This window comes from Magnolia sinica, chromosome 2 (genome assembly GCF_029962835.1).
Source record: "Magnolia sinica isolate HGM2019 chromosome 2, MsV1, whole genome shotgun sequence".
NCBI lineage: Eukaryota > Viridiplantae > Streptophyta > Magnoliopsida > Magnoliales > Magnoliaceae > Magnolia > Magnolia sinica.
The window spans coordinates 8,547,804-8,573,137 of NC_080574.1; the positions used below are offsets into that span (position 1 = coordinate 8,547,804).

At 36.6% G+C, this 25,334-nt stretch overlaps 1 protein-coding gene across 2 annotated transcripts; it reads right to left on the reverse strand.

Moving 5' to 3' along the window:
• Positions 1-303: 303 nt before the first annotated feature.
• Positions 304-25,334, reverse strand: LOC131233846 (probable pectin methyltransferase QUA2). 2 transcript variants are annotated; one of them, XM_058230663.1, is made up of 9 exons: positions 25,225-25,334; positions 23,945-24,665; positions 23,720-23,852; positions 9,730-9,970; positions 6,705-6,930; positions 6,383-6,558; positions 5,921-6,224; positions 5,407-5,545; positions 304-851 (listed from the first exon to the last, which is right to left on the reverse strand). In XM_058230663.1, the coding sequence occupies exons 2-9, from the start codon at positions 24,655-24,657 to the stop codon at positions 693-695; spliced, it is 2,091 nt and encodes a 696-aa protein (XP_058086646.1). In that variant the 5' UTR covers positions 24,658-24,665; positions 25,225-25,334; the 3' UTR covers positions 304-692. The 2 variants fall into 2 exon arrangements, 1 of the variants encoding a protein (XP_058086646.1); XR_009165379.1 differs by lacking the exon at positions 304-851 and adding an exon at positions 5,730-5,842.

The window sequence follows — 25,334 nt, forward strand, 5'->3', positions numbered from 1 at the left end:
TGTGACCCCCCCTAACAAGATAGAGAATACTAACGAGTAGTGATAGCGCAGTACATCTGTTTCTTTCTCTGTTATTTGAACTGAAAATACAAAATTCAATTGACTGGTGCATCCAAACACAGCCTTAGTGAGCCCAAAAAGTAGAAATTACGAACAAGGTTCGGATGTTAGCTTTTGCTTCTAATCAAATATCCCAAATTATAATTGAAATATGAGGCTGCGGCTTCCTAGATTCCGGATATGGAAGAAGATAAAAAAGCATAAATACATAAGCAGCAAGCAAAAATAATAGAAAGTAGACACTGATGAACAAAAGAATTCCTCCAATAATGCGTTATCCAACATTCAATATAATACAGCATCATTCATTTATTCCACAACCTTCTTAACAAAATCTAACAATCATCACCACCTCTATGGGCTGTATTCTTACAATGACATGGTGTGGAAAAAATAAACCTACCCCTGTACTCTCAACTTCTTCAATTTGAAGTAATTACATGGCCCTACTGACACCTTGCGGCTCTGTAGGAGTTTTTGTAGTTGTGCCCATCGCACTCTTCTCTCTCTCTCTCTCTGTTCAAAACTTCTCGAATATTTCTAGGTGGAACTTTATGACAACTAACTAAAATAAGGAAATTTCAACGAATAGTGAATACTACATTTTTTTCTCAGGATTCAGTAAATGGTATTTATTTCTGTTGTTTCTTGATGAAGGGCTTCTGGCAGATTAGGAGTCTCTCATCGCTGTTGCTCTCAATCTGCACCATGCGTGCATCCCATTTCAGCTGTGTTGCAAGAGCTCTTGCCGCTTCAATGAGTGGAGCTGTGTCGTGAAGTATTATCCAACCCTGCATGTGCACTGTTATTTAGTCTTTGAATGTTGAAACAAAGTGAGCAAAGCAATGCTCAGATACAAATGGCAAGTTTGATTTTACTCTCAACATAGGAAATGAAGAAGTGGAAGATTAGTAGAAGCATCTTTTGGCGCATGCGGAGTCCTTGGACCACTTAAAATTTATAGATACTTGTAATTGCAGAAACTATGTTTAAATGCATTTGCTCAGTTTTTTTTTTTTTTTTTTTTGACAAGCTTACATTACATGCCACAGAAACCTAAGCATCAATTCGATAGAATAAGATCAAAGGGCAGCTAAAATTACTAATAAAAATGTATACTGTCACCAGAGCAGTCCTTTAACCTACGTAATCCTTGGCCAATTGTTGAGTGAACTGCCATCATGGAACTTAACCTGCATGCTTTTTAGGACTCTTGTTTCTTCCAAGAGATGGTTAGGCAGGCCCTTCAAGCTGTGATCCCATTATTTAGTGCTCACACTAAGATGAGCTGGACACCACTAGATAGATGAGATTTGACTGATAGTAGCACATGCATGGAAACAAAGGACCACCTAAAAAGACTAGCATGGTTATTACACTGTCCACTGTCATCATGCATAATAGTCCCAAGAGATATTTAAGCAGACAGAATTTTTGGCTAAATTATCTATATGATGGGTCCCACCTGGCACACAGCTCAGATTTCCTACACAATGCGGCTATGTAGAGGTGTGTCGATGGATTGAAAACCTCTATTGAAGGTATGCAGCAATTACAGATCATCACCATCATCTAAGCCTTATCCCAACTAATTGGGGTTGGTTACATGAATCCTTTTCTACCATTCTACTCTATCAAAGGCCATAAATTCAGTTAGACCATAGGTCATCAAGTCTTTCTTACTACCTCCACCCACATCCTTTCGGGCCTTCCCCTTGCCCTTTTAGAGCTTTCAACTTGTACCAACTTACTCCTAACCGGTGCAGTTTTTGTTCTCCATTGCACATGAACAAAGTCTACTTTTCCCTCGTTCTATTACCTGTTGTTGCTAGTCCTAAATTCCCATGAATGTGTTCATTTCTAATTCTATCATCCCTTATCTTGCCACTCATCCATCCCAACATCCTTATTTTAGGAATGCATTCATTTCTAATTCTATCCTTGTCTTACCACGCATCCATCTCAACATCCTCATTTCAGCTACACATCCTATGAACATGTTGTTCCTTAATTACCCAACATTTTGTCCCATAAAGCATGGCTGGTCTTATAGCCATCCTATAAAATTTCCTCTTCAATTTGAGCAGTATACGACGATCAAGATATACATGGACATATTTCTTGCGCTCCAAATCACAGGTATTCAAAATAATAATAATAATAATAAATCCAACAGTTCTTACACTATGTTGGTCACACAATTTGAGGAAAAGATTAAGGTTCTTCACTCAGATTCAAGGGAGGAGTACATATCTTTAGACTCCGAGGCATATTTACGTGATCATGAGATTATTCATCAAAAGACTTGCCTAGACACTCCTCAGCAGAATGGTGTTGCTGAATGGAAGAATTGACACATTGTCAAAACTGCCAACACTTTGATAGTAGCCACCTTTGTATCGTGTACATTTTGGGCTGAGGCAATGCTTCATTCAGTTTATCTCACAAACCGCATGCTGACAAAACTTCTTGCCAACAGTTGTATGTACTTTGTTCTCTTTGGCTTGCTTCCTCCTTATTCATTGTTTTGTATCATTGGTTGTGTTTGTTACGTTAATCTTCCCCCACATGAACGTAATAAACTATCTCCAAAGTCCATTCACTACATGTATCTTGGATTTGGAGACACTCAAAAGGGATATCGTTGCCATGACCCTCACGCTCGTCAAGTTTGTGTGCCAAGGAATGTTGTCTTCTTAGAAAATGTTCTATTTCATGCTCCACTCTCTCCCCCACTCTGACTGTTGCTCCTAATGTCTCTAGAGATTTAACCTCGTTTCCTGATTTCCACCTTTTGTCAGTTTGCCTACTGCTTCTTTGCAGGTACATCAACATCAAGAGAGAGAGGTGCCAACCCCTACTCATGCTACTCAACCTGTTGTTGATCCATCCATTCAAGAGGTATGTTGATCTACTCGTACATCCAACCCTCCCAATCATCTCATCTGCTCCATGTTTACTGGTCTCGAGTTTGTCTCTGTTCTTACCTCTTATTCTCAGGCCGTTGCATATCAATGTTGGAGGGATGCAATGACAAACGAGTTGCAAGCTTTAGCAAATAACCATACATGGGACCTTATTCTACGTCCACATGGTTAACGGATGATTGGTAGTAAGTGGGTGTATTCTATCAAGATAAAGTCAGACAGATCCCTTGATCAATATAAGGCTCATCTTGCAGCCTAAGGCTACAAGTAGGAGTATGGCATTGACCATGAAGAAACATTTGCACTGGTGGCCAATATGAAAAATGTTCAGACATTTATTACTATTGCTGCTACTCGTGATTGGCCCATTCAACAAATGAATGTAAATAATGCATTTCTTCATGGGGATTTACAAGAAACTGTGTACATGGCTCAGCCTCCTGGTTCCAACACTAGTAAGAAAATTTTGGTATGTCGACTTTGTAAAGCGCTATATGGGCTCAAATAAGCACCTTTTTTTTTTTTCCTCAAACAAGCACCTCGTGCCTGGTTTCAACGGATCTGCTAAGTTGTAGTTGGTACTTGGTCCAGACAGTGATCATGATCCTTCATTATTCACGCAGTCTTCCTCTCATGGTATTGTGGTTTTACTTGTTTATGTTAACAAATTGCTCCTAACTAGCAGTGACACAACCAGAATCACAGAACTTCTGCAGGTTCTTCAATCATCCTTTCACATGAAGGATTTGGGTCAACTTACATACTTGGATTAGAAGTTTCTCAAACCGATCATGGTATTCTTATCAGACAACGAAAATATACCCAAGAACTCATCCATCTTGCCCACCTTTTCTATCAAAGGGCAATTGAGAGTAAGATGAAATTAAATATTCAATATGGTAAAAAAAAAATGGTGATCCTTTGGAAGAGCATACCCTATTCTGTCACCTGGTTGCCAGTCATGTTCATCTAGTGATGACCAAGCCTGATATCGCCTATGTCCATATTGTTAGTTAGTTTGCTGTCGACCCACATACCTTGCACATGATTGTTGTCTTGAGGATTATCCAATACTTGATAGGCACGATTATTGTTCTTCTCATCTACATTTTCCATTGCATTTGTTGCCTATGTTGATGTTGATTGGGTGTTGTATGTTTCTTGGCACTTCCCTTGTATCTTAAAAGTGTAAAAAGCAGCCAACAGTCTCCAAGACCAGTGCAGAGGCTAAGTATCGAGCTATATCTTCTACCTACAGCGAGATCATTTGGCTAAGAGGCCTTCTTTTGGATTTCGAGATTCGTATTACTAACCAGACTATGCTTCATGTAGATAACACCAACACCATCCAGATTGCTTCTAATCTTGTCTTTCATTTGAGAGAAGTTTCAATCTAAGATTATTATATCCCTTCCCCACATGGTGTCTCAGGATCAAATTGTGGATGTTCTTACAAAAACTATGACAACTGCCTGACACTCTTTCGTTGTTTGCAAACTATTGTTGCTTAACCCTCCACATCAGTTTGCCAGGGGGTAGGATGATAGTTGTAGACAGCTGTAATATTTCATGTTTGGTAATAGTTAAACTCTTTCCATATATAGAATATATGTGTGTGTGTGTGTGTGTGTGTGTGTGTGTGATATTAATTACCTTGGGTATGTTGTTGTATCCTTATAAAAAGACCTATTGGGGCAATGCAATACATACAAGAAATCATAGAGGAATTCTCCAAAATTGTTTTGCAATATCACAAATAAAACTCTAGAGACACATCTTCATTTCTTCTACCCCACTTGAATTTTATGGGCAACATCCTTCTCAATCTCTCCAATTTCATGAAGAATCGATCCAAGATACCAAAAGTGGTCATTCTGAGAAACTTCTTGGTCAGCAATCTTAACTAATTCCTCATTCCCACTACTATTGTTACTAAAATTGCACTCCACATACTAATTTTTAGTCCAACTAAAGCACCTCTTAATAAATACAGCTTTGTTTTCACACCCTCCCTCGTCTTTTCAATCAAAACCAAGTCATCTACAAGCAACTGCACTATGGGATCTCTTCTTGCAATTGCCTTGTTAACTCGTCCATAACCAATGCAAAAAGGTACAGACTCAATGCTGACCCCAAGTGCAATCCTACAATAATTGGGAACTCACTTGTTCCCTGCATTTCTCCATCTTCAAAAGCATCTATAGGCTCCAACGTCACTTGAGTTTATGGTTCTACTCCTATGCGGCAACTCTGGAACACATGAAATATTAACCAGAGCTACTCCATCCAGTATTACTATTAGCCCTTGTGGCAATCTATTTGATTGTATCGAAAGGACCAATGAATTGAGATTTCCCTATTGGGATGACAACACGGCATAATATACAAAAAAGAAATAGAGGCATGATAGATAGAATACCTCTGGCCGAAGGATACGATCCATCTCCAAGAATAAATCATACATGGTGCACCTGCGCTGCTGACCAGTTTCAAGCGATAGCAGTCCCTCAGCATGCACCATATCATAAGTTCTAGGATATGTTGGAAAGGCTTCACACCTGGATAGAGAATAGCAACAATATTAAAATACCAGTGAGAACAAAGGAAGCATACCAATGAATATCAGTTTGCAACAATCTCCACAAAGTGAACACAAGAAAAGAAGCAGACATATTAGTTTCTCTAAAAACTGAAAAAGAAAATAACTTTAATAGTGGGCAGAGACAGCTCAATTAGACATACATGTTTGTAGAATAAAGGATGATAACTACATCTTTAGAAGGAACGTCAAAGCAGCAAAGGTATCCAGCCAAAGATATGTGACTGAATGTCAACGCTATTCTTCATGCATTGTCCTATATATTTTATCTTGCTTGAAACTGATATAAGATAACCACCAACTAACAAACAAATAGAAAGGAAGTGTTACATACCAGTCGTGCAAAACACCGACAAATCCCCTATCGAGGATTAGGGGGAGGTAGTTAGGACCATTTGTGGGCACCACATTCATGACCCATACAGTTTTTCCAGCATCCAATAAGGCAGCATTTAAACCACCAAATCGAGCATTCATGTCTAATACATTTCTGAGCATGTTAAAAGGTGGGGAAGGATCTTCATCGCCAGGTCTCTTTGGGTGATCTGAGAATATCAGAGGTGAGAGAAGAGACCAATAATTGCGGATCACCGAGTCCCATTTAAGAGCATCCTCAGCAAAGTCATCTGAATGTACACCTGATGAAGCAACAAGATGTTAGTAGATATTACAGATGGTTATATGGGTACATATTTTCATCCTTGCTACTAGTGTTGACAGTGCCAACAAGAACAGGCCATAATGACACGAGCCTACACATAAGTTGAGATCTTAGTTTGTGGACTGTATAAATTACCATAGATATCGAGTTCACTCGAGTTCAATTTAGCCCGTGAAGGCCAGGTCGTTCGCCCTTCAATAGGAATCCATCGACCGCCTTGAGTTCCTCCTATGCAAAGTTCGAGAGGTCGGTAATATGGAGTTTCAACATCATGGCCCTTACTACAAATAGAAGGACCCACTCCAGACTTCCTGGAAACGCATAAAGATGTTATTAGAAATCAGGACAAATTATATTCATCACATATTTATACACATAACTTGACTGCTTTTACTTTCTAATAAATGATGTGGATATCAGGCCACCAAACATTAAATGACGGCATGCTTTGCCTCACCGAGAAGCATAGCAGTCTCTTTTGCTAGTCTTTTTCCAGATAACAGTTTCATCTTGTTGTGATAGCATACTCCAGCAGATATTTTCTGCAAAGTCTCGAATAAGTGCCCATTTCTTCTGACTTTCCACATCACGCAGTGACTTCGGAGTGTTTGCAAGTGGTGAAGTCCAAACAAAGTAACCACCAGGCTTCAGAACTCTATCAACTTCAAGCAAGAAGAGACCATCTGCTTCAATGTGATAAAATCAAGTCAACAAACTCATATTTCCAAAACTTCTGTTCACATGAAAGAGCCTAAGATACAGAGACAGGCACTATATCATACGATAATAAGTCATGTCCACACGGATCTTCAAACAATGGAACTCTGATACATCTCGCATAGCATCATATCCATAAAGAAACACTACTAGAAGTGCATCAACTATCCAATGCTGTATACTGATGATTAGCAGGCAGGATAATATTAAGAGATGATAACATAGCAATTACAGGTTCACAGAATCCCAAACTAGTTAAAATTGCATATTTGAATCGCATCAATATTGGGAAAGGAGGATAGGAAAACACTAAGAGCCGTACCATCTTACAACAGTCAAATGGATCTATGAGAGAGAGAGAGAGTGCATGTGTACATGCAACGCAAGCACGCATGTACACACAGACACTACCTGTGTGTGTGTGTGTGTGTGTGTGTGTGTGTGTGTGTGTGTGTGAGAGAGAGAGAGAGAGAGAGAGAGAGAACATGTACGTGTGCATAGTGACACACATGGTAACTTGCCTGCATCAACCAGAAGATCCACCATGCATTTCTTGGGCTACCAATTAAAAAATCACACAAACATATTAGCTAATCCACTCATAAGTTGGCCTTTTTTACAGCCTCACTTTTCAAGCCATGGATTGAATCATGGAATGGTTACAATTGTCAGACAAAAGTGATTCTTCAGAAACATAAATATCCTTGATGAGCCCCAACAAATATGTAGCTCAAATTGATAATTGCACATTTTTTTTCTATGATCTTCACATCCATTTTGTAAGGCTATGATTGGATGGTTGGAATGGTCTGATAGGCATGATTGTTCCATGGTGCACCATGAAATGTACACTAGACCTAATGAACAATCCAGATAGGTTGATTGGACTGTTCAAGTGTCTTGCTGATTGTGACTACGTGGTAAGTTACCATGCAGTCAACTACATGTGTCAACACTAGAAAGCTGTGTGGGCCCTACTGTGATCTGTGTATGATGTCCAAAAGCTGTGGGCCCTACTGGATTTGTGTGGGCCACACAACATACAAAAGTTGAGAGGGGTTACCCACAAATCCAGCCCATCCATTGTGTGTGTCCCACTTGGATGAGGGGTCAGACCAAGTTTCAGCTGCATCCAAAACTCAGGTGGGCCCCACCAAGTGATTTTATATGTTTTCGGAATGTCTTCACGTAGTTTTAGATGGTATGGCCCACCTAAGTACCGTATATGGCTTATTTTTGGGATATCCCATAACCTAAAGGAGACCCATCAAATGCATGGTGTTGATGTTTGACACACATCACGGTGGGGCCCACACAGCTCGACCTCATGGGAAGTTCCCATGAGGTCGACCTTATAGTACCATTTCCCTACACACATACATATAGAAAACTTAAAATTTGATGGGATTGGTCAAAAGTAGGGCGCAATGGAAGAGAGAGAGAGAGAGAGAGAGAGAGAGAGAGAGAAGGAAATACATGACAAGCATTCGTGCAGTCCATGACTGGCCAATTGGCACTAAAACAGCCATACTGATTTTGAATTTGACTGAATACAGAATCAAACACAGCCATCCGGAGATAATTCAGGATACACTCTTTGATAGTTCATATCTTGCTTACAGTGCTACAGTACTGGGATAGTAAGACTCAGCCTTATGTATCATATCTATTTCAATTTAAAAATTCTTTATATGATAAGTGAAAGCCTGAGAATATATTCAAGATATAGAATCTATGTAGCTATTTCCCAATATCTTTTTAGGTCCCTGCAGGTGTGAGAGCATGCCACTATCATGTGGACAACTCATCCATGTCATCTTTTAAAGAAAATATGCACAGGAGCTTCTTACCCACAAAGTAGCACTCACACATACCAACACCATTCATCCAAGAGCTGAATGGTCGCATATTTCTCTTCATCTGTTTTTGATGTGCTGAATAATCCCAGAAAGAGGACCGTCCCTCTTTGTTCTGCTTTGTTTTCAGGCTAGATGATATTTCATTGTCCCTTTCTCTCTTGTAGTTTTGTTCCTTTTTAATTTCAATAAATTGTTTGCTGACTCTAAAAAAAATATCAAAAATCAGCTGTCTGAAACAATTGCTGAATTAGTGGTAAATGTGGTGTGTGCTATTTTTTTACTATGCTTCCCTTGGTTTGTCTCTTGAATCTAGTGAAACTGTACAATCAGGCACAAACAGCTTGTACACCAAAATGAAGTACTGGACATGCATACAATGCATTCACAAAGAATCCTTAACCAGGTTGGGGGATCACTGCCAAACATTAATTCTCATACTTGCATACTGTTAATACTGTTAATGAGTTCTTGTTGTACACAAAGTAAAAAATGTAATTCAACCCTGCACATACAAATATTTTGGGGGGGTGGTGTTTGATCTGATTTTTCGATGTGAGTAATGATGTCCAATGCTCTGACAGTCCAAAGCCAACTCAGATGATTAGCTGCATGTTACTTCCGTTTTACTAATAAAGTAAAAAAGGTAGCATCAACCTGCCAATAAAAAAGAGGACAGCATCGACCTATTATTCTATCATCGCATCAGTAAAACTCTGGTTCTGGTTTAAGCTAGTAATCAGGAAAACATTCCTATTTCAATCAGAAATGTGTGCTGGTTGGATGAGTCACCCAACAAACTTCAATAAGACAAAGTGGTCTCCAGATACAGGACAGTAAAGGCAAAAGATAAAATATAAAAATAAGAAACCAAAAATCTCAATTCTAAAGTAACCATATAATTAGTACCTTTCTGCTCCCAGTCAACCCCGCATCGTGCACAATGCAACATATCAAAGGAAAGAGATGGATATGGCAATTGTTTTGATGTAAAAGAACCGATCATTGCAGGAAGTCCTCTTTCAAGAGTTAGTTGAACTTGACTGCCCGAGATCTCATAATTTGCTATGCACATGGTCAACAACTGCTTAGAGAAGAGGTGCGCTCCAAAACTACCATAACCACATCCAATGTCTAAGACAGTTCTAACCTGAAAAGGTAAAGAAGAAAATCAGACAAATTCTGGCTATGAAAAGGCACAATAAAAAAGAGATCATAATAGTTACACCTTCAATTGTCCAGAATTAGTAAATGATTAGATAAATCAGACACCAATAGTTTTCAAAAATCTGCCTTTAAAAAAATAGCTTTCAAAAATCTGGACCATCATTAAAAAACAAAGCAGTGTTAAGTCCATGTCAACAGTTTGACTAGGCAAGGGAATGACCAGAGTCCTCATCAAGACACAATCCAACCTGAATCTGAGTTCAACTACATCAAATTGCATGGTATCATATGCATTATTGAAAATCTAATTCATTTTCATCTGCGTCATCAACAACAACATTTTTCTTGATAAATACATTAACAACAAAAGCATAATTAAACAAGTGCGCCACACACACAGACGCACGCACCATCTTATTCAATGCACTTTATGCACATCCAAAGTAATTAGTATCACATATAAAAATTAAAGGGTCATTAAACAAATTAGATTTGTACACATATTATAGAAAACATCCAGACATAATTACAAATTTAATTGAATACACTCTCTACAGCATATGATGGATTATCAAAAAGCACATGTAGTAGTAGTAGTAGTAATAATAATAATATATGTATGTATGTATGTATATAACCCTGATGTGATGTGATACTCTTCAAACATTTCCTAGGTTGCACGAGTTAGATTTGTGCATGACTAGGTACAAGTCTACAGTCAATGACAGATTGTCAAATAGCGCAATTACAAATATATACCTTAATATGCTGCATTACTTTTCAAGTATTTCTTAAGTGAGTCAGCTTTGTTTGTGACTACAAAATTCATGACCTGGCCCCAAGTTAAGACTTGACGCCTCCAACCAACGGACCTTGATCTGCCTAATGGCTAAACCCTGGACAAAAGCAGCTCCAAGGACAAAGCAGGAGCAAAGTTGTAACAACCCTAAATTTTGGTACATTATAAATTTTTTTAAAAAAAACTAAATAAAATATTTAAAGATTTTATTTTTAAATAAAAAAATAAGAATAAGTTAATAGTTGAGTTGGTAGAGATACTCTTAGTTGAGAGAGAGGTTTAGGGATCAATTCTTGAAGTAGTAATAATAATTTTTTATCAAATATCATTAAAAAAAATTCAAATTCAGGATAAAGGAGGATGTGCTCATCCTATCTTATGAGAATTTTATTTAAAAAGGGATACGGAAGGTTTTTGCATTAAAAAAATAAAAATAAAATAATAAAAAAAGAAGATAGGAAGCCCTAAAGTAAAAGGAAGAGGAAATTCTAAGAGGACTTGATCAGGTACAAATTTTTTTTTAATTTTTTATTATGTTATTAATTTCTTCTTAATCTATACAATGGATGATGTGGATCATCCACATGATCATTGTATGAGTATGTAGAGACAATTTTAACCAAGTGATGCTTTATGATTTTAGATCTGTTCAGTATTATTTTAGGAATAAATTTAATGAGTGCAATCTGATCGAATTAGATTAGATCTGTACGGATCATATCATCCCTAAGGCCAAAATATACAAGGGCCCTAATTATCAAATCAATCTGACCATCAGATGGGCCACATTAGTTAGATCTAGAAGTGTCTAATAAAGGAATCTTAGATATTTTGCGCAAGTGTTGGTATCACTTAGTGTAGAAGGTCGAGATGGGCCATTGGTGTACGTGTGGTTAGATCCACACTATTCATCCAATGTGTAGAGGCAAAACATGACAAGACCTCAAGAATCTGAATGATCTAATCATCCGATGGGCCACCTCGATCAAATAATTTCAGATCAATTTTATGATCTTAAAAAGGAAATAAAATATAGAAATTTTAATTATTTAATCATCTTAGATTTGGCCACCTAGGATGTTAATCAAAGATGGGCCCCACCATGTAATAAAAATATATAAATAATAATATCGTTGATATAATTGATAGATCCTTGGAATTCAAACCAACCTAATTACCCTGCCACTAGACTCAGGTGAGTAAACCAACTTGTCTCATAATTCATTAAAATTAAAATAAATCTTTTGTAATTGTTGGGTTGATTTACTGATTTAAGTATTTTGATATGATAATTGTACGCTAAATTCATAGGTGAATATTTTGATCAAGACAACTATGCTAAATATGAAAAATATGCGTTTACATATCATCCATCATTCATTGCATTTGCATAGTGCATGGTCGATCCTAGGGGCCCTCCCTGGAAGAAATGTCGATCCTGGTAGAGCGTTACCAGATGCAGGCTATGCCCAAGCCACCCGAAAGGTGGAAGCCTACCCAACGGGTGGATGCGGGTTGACGACCTCCAACCCAAGCAGATGAACGATCACCCTATCTAATGCATTCATACACCATTTGCATCCATATAATTGTGCATACATTTTTATGTTATTTTAATTGCTATGATTATGAACCATATTGGGTTATTTCACTAAGCCTGGCCAGCTTACATTTTTATTGATGGAAAAACCGTACAGATGAGTCATTAGTAGATGATGTGGCGCAAGAACCGGAAGGATCTATTGTACCTGAACACGACTCATGTGAAACATGGCCATACTTATCTGAAAATGAAATGGCGGCATTAGACAATTTCTGATTATGTAATTTATTTATTAGCATAGTTTGATTAATGTATAATGCATATTGGTATTGATTTTGAGATTTTAATGAATTATTTATATTTATTTCATTGAAACAATGTTAGTATGGAATAAACATAATTATAGTACAATGATCAAGGTATCCCGTATCGGTATCGGTTGGTGTCACAGTGCCCTCTGAAACCAATACGGATACGGGGGTGTAACGGCAATACGAGGGCGTAACGGCCCGTAACGGTGCAATTTTTTTTTGCTAAAAAAATATGAAAAAATATGGATTAAATTTGAAATATTCTAAGCATTCCAAATATGCATTCATTTATAAATTGGAACATGTTTATGGTGGTGTAACGGTCCACTCTTTGGTGAGAAGTTGTATCAGACTATCTGATTAATTTTTGAACCAGGTAACCTGAATTTGACTACAAAATTCATATATTTAATTTTCTAAATATCTAATTTATATACTTAACAATTTGATATCAATTCTCCCAATAGTTCTTTAAAAAAATGAAATTAAATTCAGATAGATGGCGTTTTCAATTTGGGGCTGACTTGGAGGATCAATCTATGCCCCAAATTAGCCTCAAATTCATGCAATTTATTGCCATTATCCCACTTATGAATTGGTGGACATTTATTGGATAGTGAATCATGAAAAAAAAATCAAAAGGCCCTACTTTAAAAAATAAGTCCAATTAAAACTATTCAAACAATTTGATTTTGGCATTGTGAGTTAGCAATTGCAGTCCATAATTTAATTGGTAAATTTTAAGTTAATATATGTCTCATGTACAATTTTTTAAGGGCCCGAATTAGGCGGGACTCGGATTGTGACGTGTAACACATGTGTCAAAGTTTTTTGGGCCCCACCCGTGATGAATGTGTTATATCCACACCGTCCATCCATTTTGCCAAACAATTTTAGGGCATGAGCCCAAAAATGAGGCATATCCAAAGCTCAGGTAGACTGCACCATAAGAAACAACAATAATTAAAAGTTCACCATTAAAAATTTATTGAGGACTACAAAAGTTTTAGATCAAGCTGACATGTGTTATATCTAAACCGTCCATTCATTTGACAAGCTCGTCGTAAGGCTTGAACAGATTGGATGGAAAATAAACGTTCCGGTGGGCCCTACAAATTGTTTAACGGTGAAAATCATTATCTCTGCTGCTATTTTTGATGTGGTCCAGACGATCTTTGGATATAATTCATTTTTTTGGTGGTGCTCTAAAATGATCTCTGAAAATAGATGAACGGTGTAGATATAATAAATACATCACTGTGGAGCCCACGTAACTTTGATCTCCTTTGAACCGTTCGTACAACTCGGAGCCCGAGGACTGTCAGTGCTCATCTTAGCATGACACGTACCTCCAGTTGGTGCGCGGTACACCTTCGAAAAAAAAAAAAGAAGGGAGAGAGGGAAACCGAAAAGAAAAAAGAGGGAAAGAAAAGAGAAAATAAAAAAGAGGGAGAGAGAGAGAGGAAGAAGAATAACAAGAAGAAGTAGCAGCAGCAGGCCACCGCGGCCGCAGCCGCAGCTTCCCGAGAAGAAGAAAAAGAGGAAGAAGAAGAAAGAAAGAAACAAAAAGGAAAGTATTTTTTTTTCTTTTTTTTTTCCCCCTATTTTTTAAGGCTCGTAACAGCCGTTATGGGTCAGTAACGGCTGTTTCGCCCGTAACGGCCGTTACAGTAGTAAAATCGGGGCATCGCCCCTTACGCCCCCGTATCGCGTAACGGACCCCACCGTTACCATTACATATCGGCCGTTACGGCTAATACGTAACCAATATGGGACACCCTGATGATGATATAATAAATGAATGATTTTTAAAGTTTTATTTTATTTTAAGGGTTGTCAAGATTTATATACCAGGTTGATTGGTGCTAAGTGTTATGTATGTGTGATTGAGATTATGGTGGAACTTAGACTGAATATAATTATCATCTCTGATTAAACTGATTGAGGAATTAAATTAGTACACTTTGTGTACGAGTTACGAACTGAAACTCAGGTCCTGAGGGTGCACACTCTGTACTCGAATTTCGGGGCATAACAGAATGGTATTAGAGAGAGGTCTTTTCTAAAACTTAAAGTGACCTGTAGGTTATGTACCCAATTAAATTTCATAAATTGTATATCCTTGAAATTAGAAACATTTCATTAGGATATCCCTCTTAATTGATGTATGGATTGATAAACTTAGAGACCCAAATCTAAGCTCCTATTAATTTTTGTGGAATGTAGAAATAAAAATTTAGATTCCCTACACTCTTATTTGAATATAATTTAGATTAAGATGAATTAATATAACGAAAATGAATTTTAAAGATATTTTAATTCACAAAATTCTGCTGGACAGCAATGGGCAGCAAGAATTACCCAACTCATAAAATTCATAACTATAAAAGTACTACTCCGATTAAGGCGATTCGAAAGCCTGATCGAAGATAAACAAGTTTAAATTAAGATAAAAATAATAATAAAATCAAATTTCATAGTCACTATACTGATCCAGTGAATTAGTACAAGCTGGTTATAAATCATCAAATTCTGGATAAGACTGACGGCAGGAATTTTAAAAATTTTGTAGTTGGAATTTTTAACTAAGATTTTACAGAGACATAGTAAACTTATAATAAGATCTCCAAAAAAAATTTTATCCTAATCTGAAATTTTAAAGTATAATAAAATGTAATAGAAACAACGGTCATCAAACTGAAAATTAATTTGTCCATACTAAATTTCTATAGATTTAAATTAACAAAATTTTTCATTTTGATAATTACCTTTGGTTAAATAAATATTTTTATTTGAAGTACTTTATTTAAAGAAAAAAAAATTATTAAGTATAAAAAAAAAAAAAAAAAAAACCATAATCTTTACTAAAATTTAAAAATTCCTTTTTATAGGATCATAAGTCCATATTTGGTGGTAAAAAATACTAGAGAGAGAGAGAGAGAGAGAGAGAGAGAGAGAGAGAGAAAAAAAAATATTAAACTCACTAGAACTTTTTTCAGGCATAGGACAACATCTTCCATAAATTTCAAGGTATAAAAAAATTATTTCTAATTTTCTAACAAATTTCAACATTATAAAGTGAAAATCTGGACCAGTTTAGTATACATGATCAAACCAGATAAAATTATTACTAAAAATAATAATTCCCAAATATATTTTTTTAGTCATGTACATACCCCTGGAGAACTCCATAAAATTTTACGATGATTCGAGTTCTAAAGAAATTATAAACATTTAAGCACTAGGCTGTAAACGATAGAAACGACTGTAAGATAACAGGATTTTTCCCCCTTAACAGTGATGAAAACCTTAGTAAAAGTAATAATTTTAATCTGATTTTTCTTTTCTTTTTCACCATATAATTAATGGCATATTTTCCAAATTTCAAGTCATCCTGACTTTCGATTCGAATGTTAAAAATCCTCTGTGAGTCCAAATTTAAAATATTCCGTTGGTTATTTTCAGAGATGCAATACATAAGATCATTGATTGTTATGATATCTGAAATTTAGAAACCCAACCTAGGACCCCATAATATTTAAAAATAATAATAATTGACACTCATATTTTGTTAAATAATGAAAAACACCTGATTTGAGAAACTTACAACTAATTAAGTACGAGTCCAATTAAGGCGATTCAAAGGCTACATCGTAGATTGATAAATCGCGTTCAAAAGAAAACAATTAAGAAACTAGAAAATTAATTTTTTTAAATCAAATTTTGTTTTATTTTTAACTGGAAAAAAATATATATATTTATTTCTAGACAACCCTCACTGTCTGAATTTTTGAATCTTCTATAAACCTTAGTTTTTGACAAAATTTTACATATTTATAAATTCACTACTACAAAAACTAAAAGACCAATCCAGTGTCTAAAACCATCTATAACATAAGTGTGACCAACGCCATTAAAACCAGAAAATTTTGAAATGTTAGTTTCTAAATCTCGAGGACGAGATTTTATTTTAAGGGGGGTAGAATGTAATAACCCTAAATTTTGGTACATTATAAAAAAAAAAAAAAACTAAATAAAATATTTAAAGATTTTATTTTTAAATAAAAAAATAAGAATAAGTTAATAATTGAGTTGGTAGAGATACTCTTAGTTGAGAGAGAGGTTTAAGGATCAATTTTTGAAATAGTAATAATAATTTTTTATCAAATGTCATTAAAAAAATTCAAATTCAGGATAAGGGAGGATGTGCTCATCCTATCTTATGAGAATTTTATTTAAAAAGGGATACGGAAGGTTTCTGCATTTACAAAAAAAAAAAAAAAGGAGATAACAAGCCCTAAAGTAAAAGGAAGAAGAAATTCTAAGAGGACTTGATTAGGTAAGTTCCAATCCTCAGATTTTTTTAATTTTTTATTATGTTGTTAATTTCTTCTTAATCTATGCAATGGATGGTGTGGATCATCCACCTGATCATTGTATGGGTGTGTAGAGACAATTTTAACAAAGTGATGCTTTATGATTTTAGATCTGTTCAGTATTATTTTAGGAATAAATTTAATGAGTGCAATCTGATCGAATTAGATTAGATTTGTACGGATCATATGATCCCTAAGGCCAAAATATACAAGGGCCCTAATTTTCAAATCAATCTGACCATCAGATGGGCCACATTAGTTAGATCTAGAAGTGTTTAATAAAGGAATCTTAGATATTTTGCGTAAGTGTTGGTATCACTTAGCGTAGAAGGTCGAGATGGGTCATTGGTGTATGTGTGGTTAGATTCACACCATTCATCCAATGTGTAGAGGCAAAACATAATAAGACCTCAAGAATCTAAATGATCTAATCATCCGATGGGCCACCTCGATCAAATAATTTCAGATCAATTTGATGATCTTAAAAAGGAAATAAAATATAGAAATATAAAATAGAAATTTTAATTATTTGATCATTTTAGATTTGGCCACCTAGGATGTTAATCAAAGATGGGCCCCACCATGTAATAAAAATATATAAATAATAATATCGTTGATATAATTGATAGGACCTTGGAATTCAAACCAACCTAATTACCCTGCAGAGTCTATACCACCAGACTCAGGTGAGTAACCCAACTTGTCTCATAATTCATTAAAATTAAAATAAATCTTTTGTGATTGTTAGGTTGATTTATTGATTTGAGTATTTTGAGATGATAATTGTACGCTAAATTCATAGGTGAATATTTTGATCAAGACAACTATGCTAAATATGAAAAATATGCATTTACATATCATCCATCATTCATTGCATTTGCATAATGCATGGTCGATCCTAGGGGCCCTCCCTAGAAGAAATGTCGATCCTGGTAGAGCGTTACCAGATGCGGGCTATGCCCAAGCCTACCGAAAGGTGGAAGCCTACCTAACGGGTGAATACGGGTTGACGACCTCCAACCCAAGCAGATGGACGATCACCCCATCTGATGCATTCATACATCATTTGCATCCATATCATTATGCATACATTTTTATGTTATTTTAATTACTATGATTATGAACCATGCTGGGTTATTTCACTAAGCCTGACCAGCTTACCTTTTAATTGATGGAAAAACCATACGGATGAGTCATTAGTAGATGATGTGGCGCAAAAACCGGAATGATCTACCGTACCTAAACACGACCCATGTGAAACGTGGCTATACTTATCTGAAGATGAAATGGCGGCATTAGACAATTTCTGATTATGTGATTTATTTATTAGCATAGTTTAATTAATGTATAATGCATATTGGTATTGATTTTGAGATTTTAATGAATTATTTATATTTATTTCATTGAAATAATGTTAGTATGGAATAAACATAATTATAGTACGATGATATAATAAATTAATAATTTTTTAAGTTTTATTTTATTTTAAGGGTTGTCAAGATTTATATATGCCAGGTTGATTGGTGCTAAGTGTTATGTATGTGTGATTGAGATTATGGTGAAACTTAACTGAATATAATTATCATCTCTAATTAAACTGATTGAGGAATTAAATTAGTACAGTTTGTGTACGAGTTACAAACTGAAACTCGGGTCCTAAGGGTGCACACTCTGTACTCGAATTTCGGGGCGTGACAAAAGTTATTGCAGTAAATTTTGAAATTTGATAATAAGGTATCATTGGAGACGGTCATGATAGTTAAAGAGTTCTCACAACCTTGTGAGTGTCAGAAAAAGTGAAATCTTAAGGTTGGAATTAAATGAAGTGAATAGCCCTACTCCATCTATAGTGGGTGACTAGCCCCCAAACTAAAGTGATTATCCTTTCAAGTCCAACTAATGCAAGGAATTGAAACTACGGTTTTGATCACATTACAAATTTAAACAATGAAAAGCATTATAAATGGAGATGTGCCTCTGGAGTTTTATGTGATTGTCGTGTACTACTCAAACTGAAAGGGAATATTTATAGGAGGGCTATAAGACCAGCCATGCTTTATAGGATAGAACAGTTATGGAACAACATGCCCAAAGGATGACTGTAGCTGAAATGAGGATGTTGAGATGGATTAGTGTCAAGACAAGGAACAATAGAATTAGAAATGAATGCATTCTAGGGAATTTAGGAGTAGTAGCACCAATAGGTAACGAGATGAAGGAAAGTAGACTTAGATGGTTTGGTCATGCAACGGAGACCAAGAACTGTGTCGATTAGGAGTGAGTTCATACAAGTTGAAGGCTATAATAAGGCAAGGGGAAGGCCCAAAAGTATGTAGGCAGAGGTAGCAAGGAAAGACTTGATGAACCATGGTCTAACTTAAGTTATTGCCTTTGATAGAGTGGAATGGCAGAGAAGGATTCATGTAGCCGACCCCTACTAGTTGGGATAAGGCTCAAATGATGAGGACGATGGTGATGAGATAGACTTGTCGAAATACTGAACAGGATTATCACAAGTTGAGTTCAGTATTAAATTGTACGGTAAACCCTAAATTATGGAGAGAGAGAGAGAGAGAGAGAGAGAGAGAACTGCAAGTATAACAGATAGAATAAATAGCGACTTATCATTAATCTAAGAGCAACAGCACCTTGATTCTTTTAGGGGGAAGATATTCCAAAGGAAATATCCAATTTCTCTTAAAGGAATGTGTTAGACATGGAGTGTATAGGACTCATAGGACTCACAAACATGTAGTTATTTCTTGGGACATTATATAATCATCTCCTCTCTTTTTTTAATGACATAGAGTGAGTGACTTATATGGGACAACTTCCCCAATTAAACCCAAATCCCTCCCTCCTCTTCTCTCTCCTTCCTTCTTCCTTCTCTTTCTATACATGATTACTTGGTATCAGAGCATCTAGATGCCTGAAATCGACCATTCAGAACTGTCCATTTCCCTAACATATCCATTAACCATCTACCAGTGAAGAATCCATCCAACCCTCACATTGTGGGTAGTCTAGTAGATCGTATGGCGACGTCCATAGCCATACATTGTGCACAACTGCAAAATCAGCACCATTTTTCTTTCTTTTTTTTTAATTTTTCTTTTTTGTTTCGATTGGTGATGTTCCATGAATTGAATATATCATGGGCATCTTTTTTGTTTTTTGGTGGGGACTAGTTTCCAATGTTTTTAACTGTCTTTTCTTGGCGTGGTGAACAATCGTTGTACCTCTAAGAGGGATATTGTGTTTTTACAGACCCTTCGCATGTGTTGAAATGGACACATAACAGCCGTTAAGCCCAAGTACCACTAAGAATCTTGATATCCAAATTACTGCCGATAAATTAGATGGTATCAATTACATCCAATGGGGAACAATCTAGGGCAGTAGAGATAAACTCAACTTTATCTATAAGGAGGCACCATCAGAAGACGATTCCAAATATAAGCAGTCGATAAAAGAATACCATCATGTTATATGTTGGTTATTGAATAGGTTACAGTCACAGGTCAATAGTAATGTGCTGTTCTTAAAGAACACCAAAGAGATTTGGGAGACAGTACGGGATGTGTTCTAAAGAAAACAATATTGCAAGAATTTATCAATTGCTCTTGTATATATGTCAATTTAAACAAGGCAAGAAGAGCTTAAGCGAGTATTGTGCTAGTGGGATGTGGGATATAAATGGGTATCAGCCTCCCACTTTTTCTTTTTTTTTGAAAAGTCACTGATTATATTAATAGAAAAAGAAAAAAGAAAAAAAAAACAGAGGATAGGAGGCTGAACTGCTGAGGGAGAGACTCAGCCTCTCCCATTTAACTGTAAAGAAGATCATGAAATGGTTTGAAAGCAACAATGAAACCAGATTGATGCAGTTTTTGGCAGAATTGAATCCAGAATTGAAAAATGTATGGGGTCAAATTCTAACAATGAAACCACTTCCTACAATGAATAAAACACATGCCTTATTACAATGGGAAGATAGGTTTCAAGACGCCACATCCTCTATATCAGCATCTACTAAAATTATGTTAGATCAATCAATTGTGTTCTCTAATTCTCACCCAACAATGCTAATTGATGGAGGCTGGGGTCATGGTTGTGACGCAAATGATATTAGAAGCTGTAGAGCTGGATGAGGCTGGGATACTAATGGAGGCCGTGTACATGAACACAATGGATAAAATAATTTTTGCACTCATTGCAACGGCATGAATCATTCAACTGATAGATGTTGGGATTTTATTGGTTGTTAGCATGGGCCAATACTTCTCAGATCAGTGCCTCTTTAGAAAAACCTGGAATGTCATCATTGATAGATGCTCAGTCATCCAGCTTCCTACTCTCTCACTATGTGTTTCTATTTTGAGAAAGATATTTAGCTTTTTTCTGCATTCCAAACAGCATGTTAATGCATCTTCATCCAAAGCAACATTAGCCCAGTCAGGTATGTCCACATTCATCTTACATTGTGTCCCATACCATAGTTTAAATACGCAAGGATCCAACTAGAGGATCATCCAGATTCCTGGTCAGATCACCCTGAAACTGAGCCCCTTCCGATCAGCTTTGACACAATGACTTGACCAAGTGGCTCGAAAACCAAATACCGAGTCACCAAGTTTGTGAGAGAGAGAGAGAGAGAGAGAGAGAGAGAGAGAGAATAAAATTGGAATTTCGCTATTAAAGACTACAAGCCATGGAATCTAAGAACGATACTGAATCTGATCAATCCATTACATCATAAAATAAGAGAAAAGAATGATCAACTGATCGATGACTGATTCGATGTGTGGAAATGAATCTAGGAATTTTTATAAGAAACCCTACAGAGTTGGAACTCGATGATCTTGCAGCTACTGAGAGAGAGAGAGAGAGAGAGAGAGAGAGAGAGAGAGAGTTCTGATGTTTCCTCCTTTGTCTACTTTTTCCTATTGTCTGTATATTTAATATTTTTATACTTGTACCGACTCATGATTTGACTCGTCCAAATCACCAATCCACTCAACTTGCCAAGATTTCGAGTGAGTGAAGTTTTTGAGATTATAAAAATTGTTCCATGCACTACACATCAAAAATAACAAACATTAGATTTGAACATTTATTCAGGAGAAGCAAATTCTGGCTGAATATTTTTGAGCTGTGAATTACATCTCAAATCAAGACCTTCAAAGACAGGCGAACCAGGTTAATTACCTAAACACCTTCATATGGGAAGGATAACCCTGTCTGCCGTTTTTGAGCTGTGAATTACATCTCAAATCAAGACCTTCAAAGACAGGCGAACCAGGTTAATTACCTAAACACCTTCATATGGGAAGGATAACCCTGTCTGCCGCTTCAATTCTAAGGGTCTGTTTGGGCGGTGGGATTAGAAGGGATTAGGTGGGATGGAATTCAAAAAACATAATTATTACCCATGGCAGGGATTGTCCCCTGTTGCCATGGGATAAGATTAATGCCCTGCTTTGTTGATAATACGGTGGTACATTGAATGGATATACCCACCATCATTTGAAATTACTGAGAATAACACACATGTGTTATATCTAAACTGTTCATTTGTTTTGTAACCTCATTTTATGGCATGGGCCTAAAAATGAGGTAGATCCAAAACTTATGTGGCCCCAAAGAAGTTTTCAACGGTAAGTATTCAATCCCCGTTGCTTTCTATGGTGGGGTCCACTTGAGCATTAGATTTACCTGATTTTTTGGCCCATGCTCTAAAATAATCTCGATAAATGGGTGGACGGTGTGGATATAGCCCACACATCATGGTGGGACCTACAACAACTTGCTAACATTGAGTGAAATTGGCACGGGACCCAATGCAATTCTATTTAATGTAATTCCAAGCTTTTCCATTCTTCCCAAACATGGAGTGGAATTGGCACAGGACCAGATGAATCCCATCCCACCTAATCCCTTCTAATCCCACCGCCCAAACAGACCCTAAGAGTAATAGAACATGCAATGACATGCCACCTGTCATACCCACAAGGTACCCAAGTAACAGAGCTCTCCACATAGGACACAGGACTCGGTGTCTATCAGACATTCAGAACTGGCAACCATCTATGTTGCTTTATTTTAAGCCTGCTTTCTCAGGATCATCATTCCCAGCTTCTGAACTTGGTATCAAACCCATATAGAACTTCTTAGAATGTTCATCAGCAGAAATGCATCACACCTCATGAAATTTGCAAAATAGATGACACTTCCATATGTAAGGGACCAACTCCTGAACCTACCACGAGATATTAGTTTACACTGCAAACATAAAAGTGGCAATTAAAACTAGTAAGGCATGCAGCCTAACTAATCCGTATAAATAGGTATGTCGCTGTAAAAAGAAAGTCAACCTAACACATTTGAAGTCATAACAATGAAAAGCATTCCCTCGAATTGAGGATCCATTTATGCAGAAGCTAAAGCTTTATCCAGCACAAATTAAGCTCATGCTCCAAAAATTCCACGAACTCGCCAGACTTTTTCATACAAAAGGATTTCTTAATGATCTACTGACACTTATAGTAAAGCGAGAAATCAAGCAGCATTGATAATCTGTTTCCTAGCACACAAAGGTGAGCCCCTAGTAATCAGCCAAGCATCCCAAGTTTCATCTGTTATGTTCATGTTTGCCATGAAGAGAATAAATCATAAGCTCAAGGATAAGCAAGAATTCACTCACGCCAGCATCAAGGAAATTAGCTTCATTTCTTAGCCCAATCATTTCCGCTATTTGATGAGAATAGTCTTCAATGCCATCAACCATGATAGAGTCTGAATGAAAAGATATCTGATCTTCCTCCAACATCATCATCCTGTGGCCAAAAGAATTAGTCACATCATCAAACAGGCATCATGGAAGATCGGTTAACAGAAAATCAGATATAAGGTGAAAATCACCACCAACCTCTTGGTGAAGCTTCCAGAGGAAAGAACCGCTTGGGCAGTAATTTTCACGTTTGCAATCCAGATGAGATCTCGCCCGGTAGGCCACCTGAGAGGAATTTTGTAATTTTTAGGTGGAGGAACAAGGCAACCTTGTATAGATCCACGAAGGCACAGACGGTCATACTCATTGCCATCAGAATAACCTAAAGCGCGATTTTCAGAAACATTGAAGCACGGAACATAATTTTCATACTCCTCCGGACAGATTTCCACCTCTTTTAGCTTCGCCAGACCAAGTGAGAGCACTCCAATATCTGCAAGGTCTGTGATAAGCTGTTCTTGGAGTCGCCTATAACCCCGGAAGATGTTACCTCTCGATGACGCTGATATTGAGATCGTCCACCAAAGAGACCCCGAAATAGCAAAAATTACAACCAGAACTAAACTGAACTTGAGAAACAGCAGGATGAAGTTCTGCCTGCTTCTGGGAGCTGCAAAGTTTGTGTAATCAGATCCAAAACCATTCTCAATCGAGGGCCATTTGGAGGAATGATTGTCAGGGAAAAATAAACTAGCAAGGAATCGCAATGATAAGTAGGAATGACTGTGGGGAGAGCGACTTCTATCTGTGTCTTCCTTATCTATTCTATCTTTCCTCTGAGAATCCCAGGAATCACGACTAATCTCGGAAATCCGTCCGCCAGGTCCACCACGATGGAGCGGCCGCGACATTCTCCAGTCTTCAATAGCCAGGTAAACAAATCAAATATATAAATATAAAAATAACCCAGAGAATTATTTAGAAGAAACAAGGGAAAGAAGAAAGGGAATTTCGGAAATTTTGAAAAACAGGAAAAAAAAAAAAAGAAAAAAAGAAAAAAAACAAGTCAAAAATCTTTTTTTTTCCATCTCAGAAACAGTTTAAACAAGTGAAGGGCATTTTCAGGAAAATGACAAAACAAAGATCAAATTTATATATATATATATTTTTTATTTTTTGTAAAAAAAAGAATGTTTATTCAATCAAAAAAACACAGGGAAAAAAGAAAATGGGATTTCAGTAGAAATAAGGGCCGGGACAGTAAGCTTATTCCATCTCAAGCAGCAGGGGGCAAGACGAAAAAGGGTATTTTAGGAAATTTTGAACAACTCCTTCCATTTCGAGAAACAGTTAAAAGAAGCAAAAGGATATTTCAGGATGAGATCTGCCAGCAATGAGTGCAAACCAGATCTACAAACCCATCAAAAAACAAGAATTAAACCCAATCCAGATTCCAGCCTAAATAAGAAAACACTCACCTGTGTAAATATCACGCGACTCTCTCGGTGTTCTTGCTCGCAACTAAAGCAGCGCGGAGAGAGGTAGAAGAAATCGAATTCAGAAGATCAATTACAAAAGAAAATAGCGC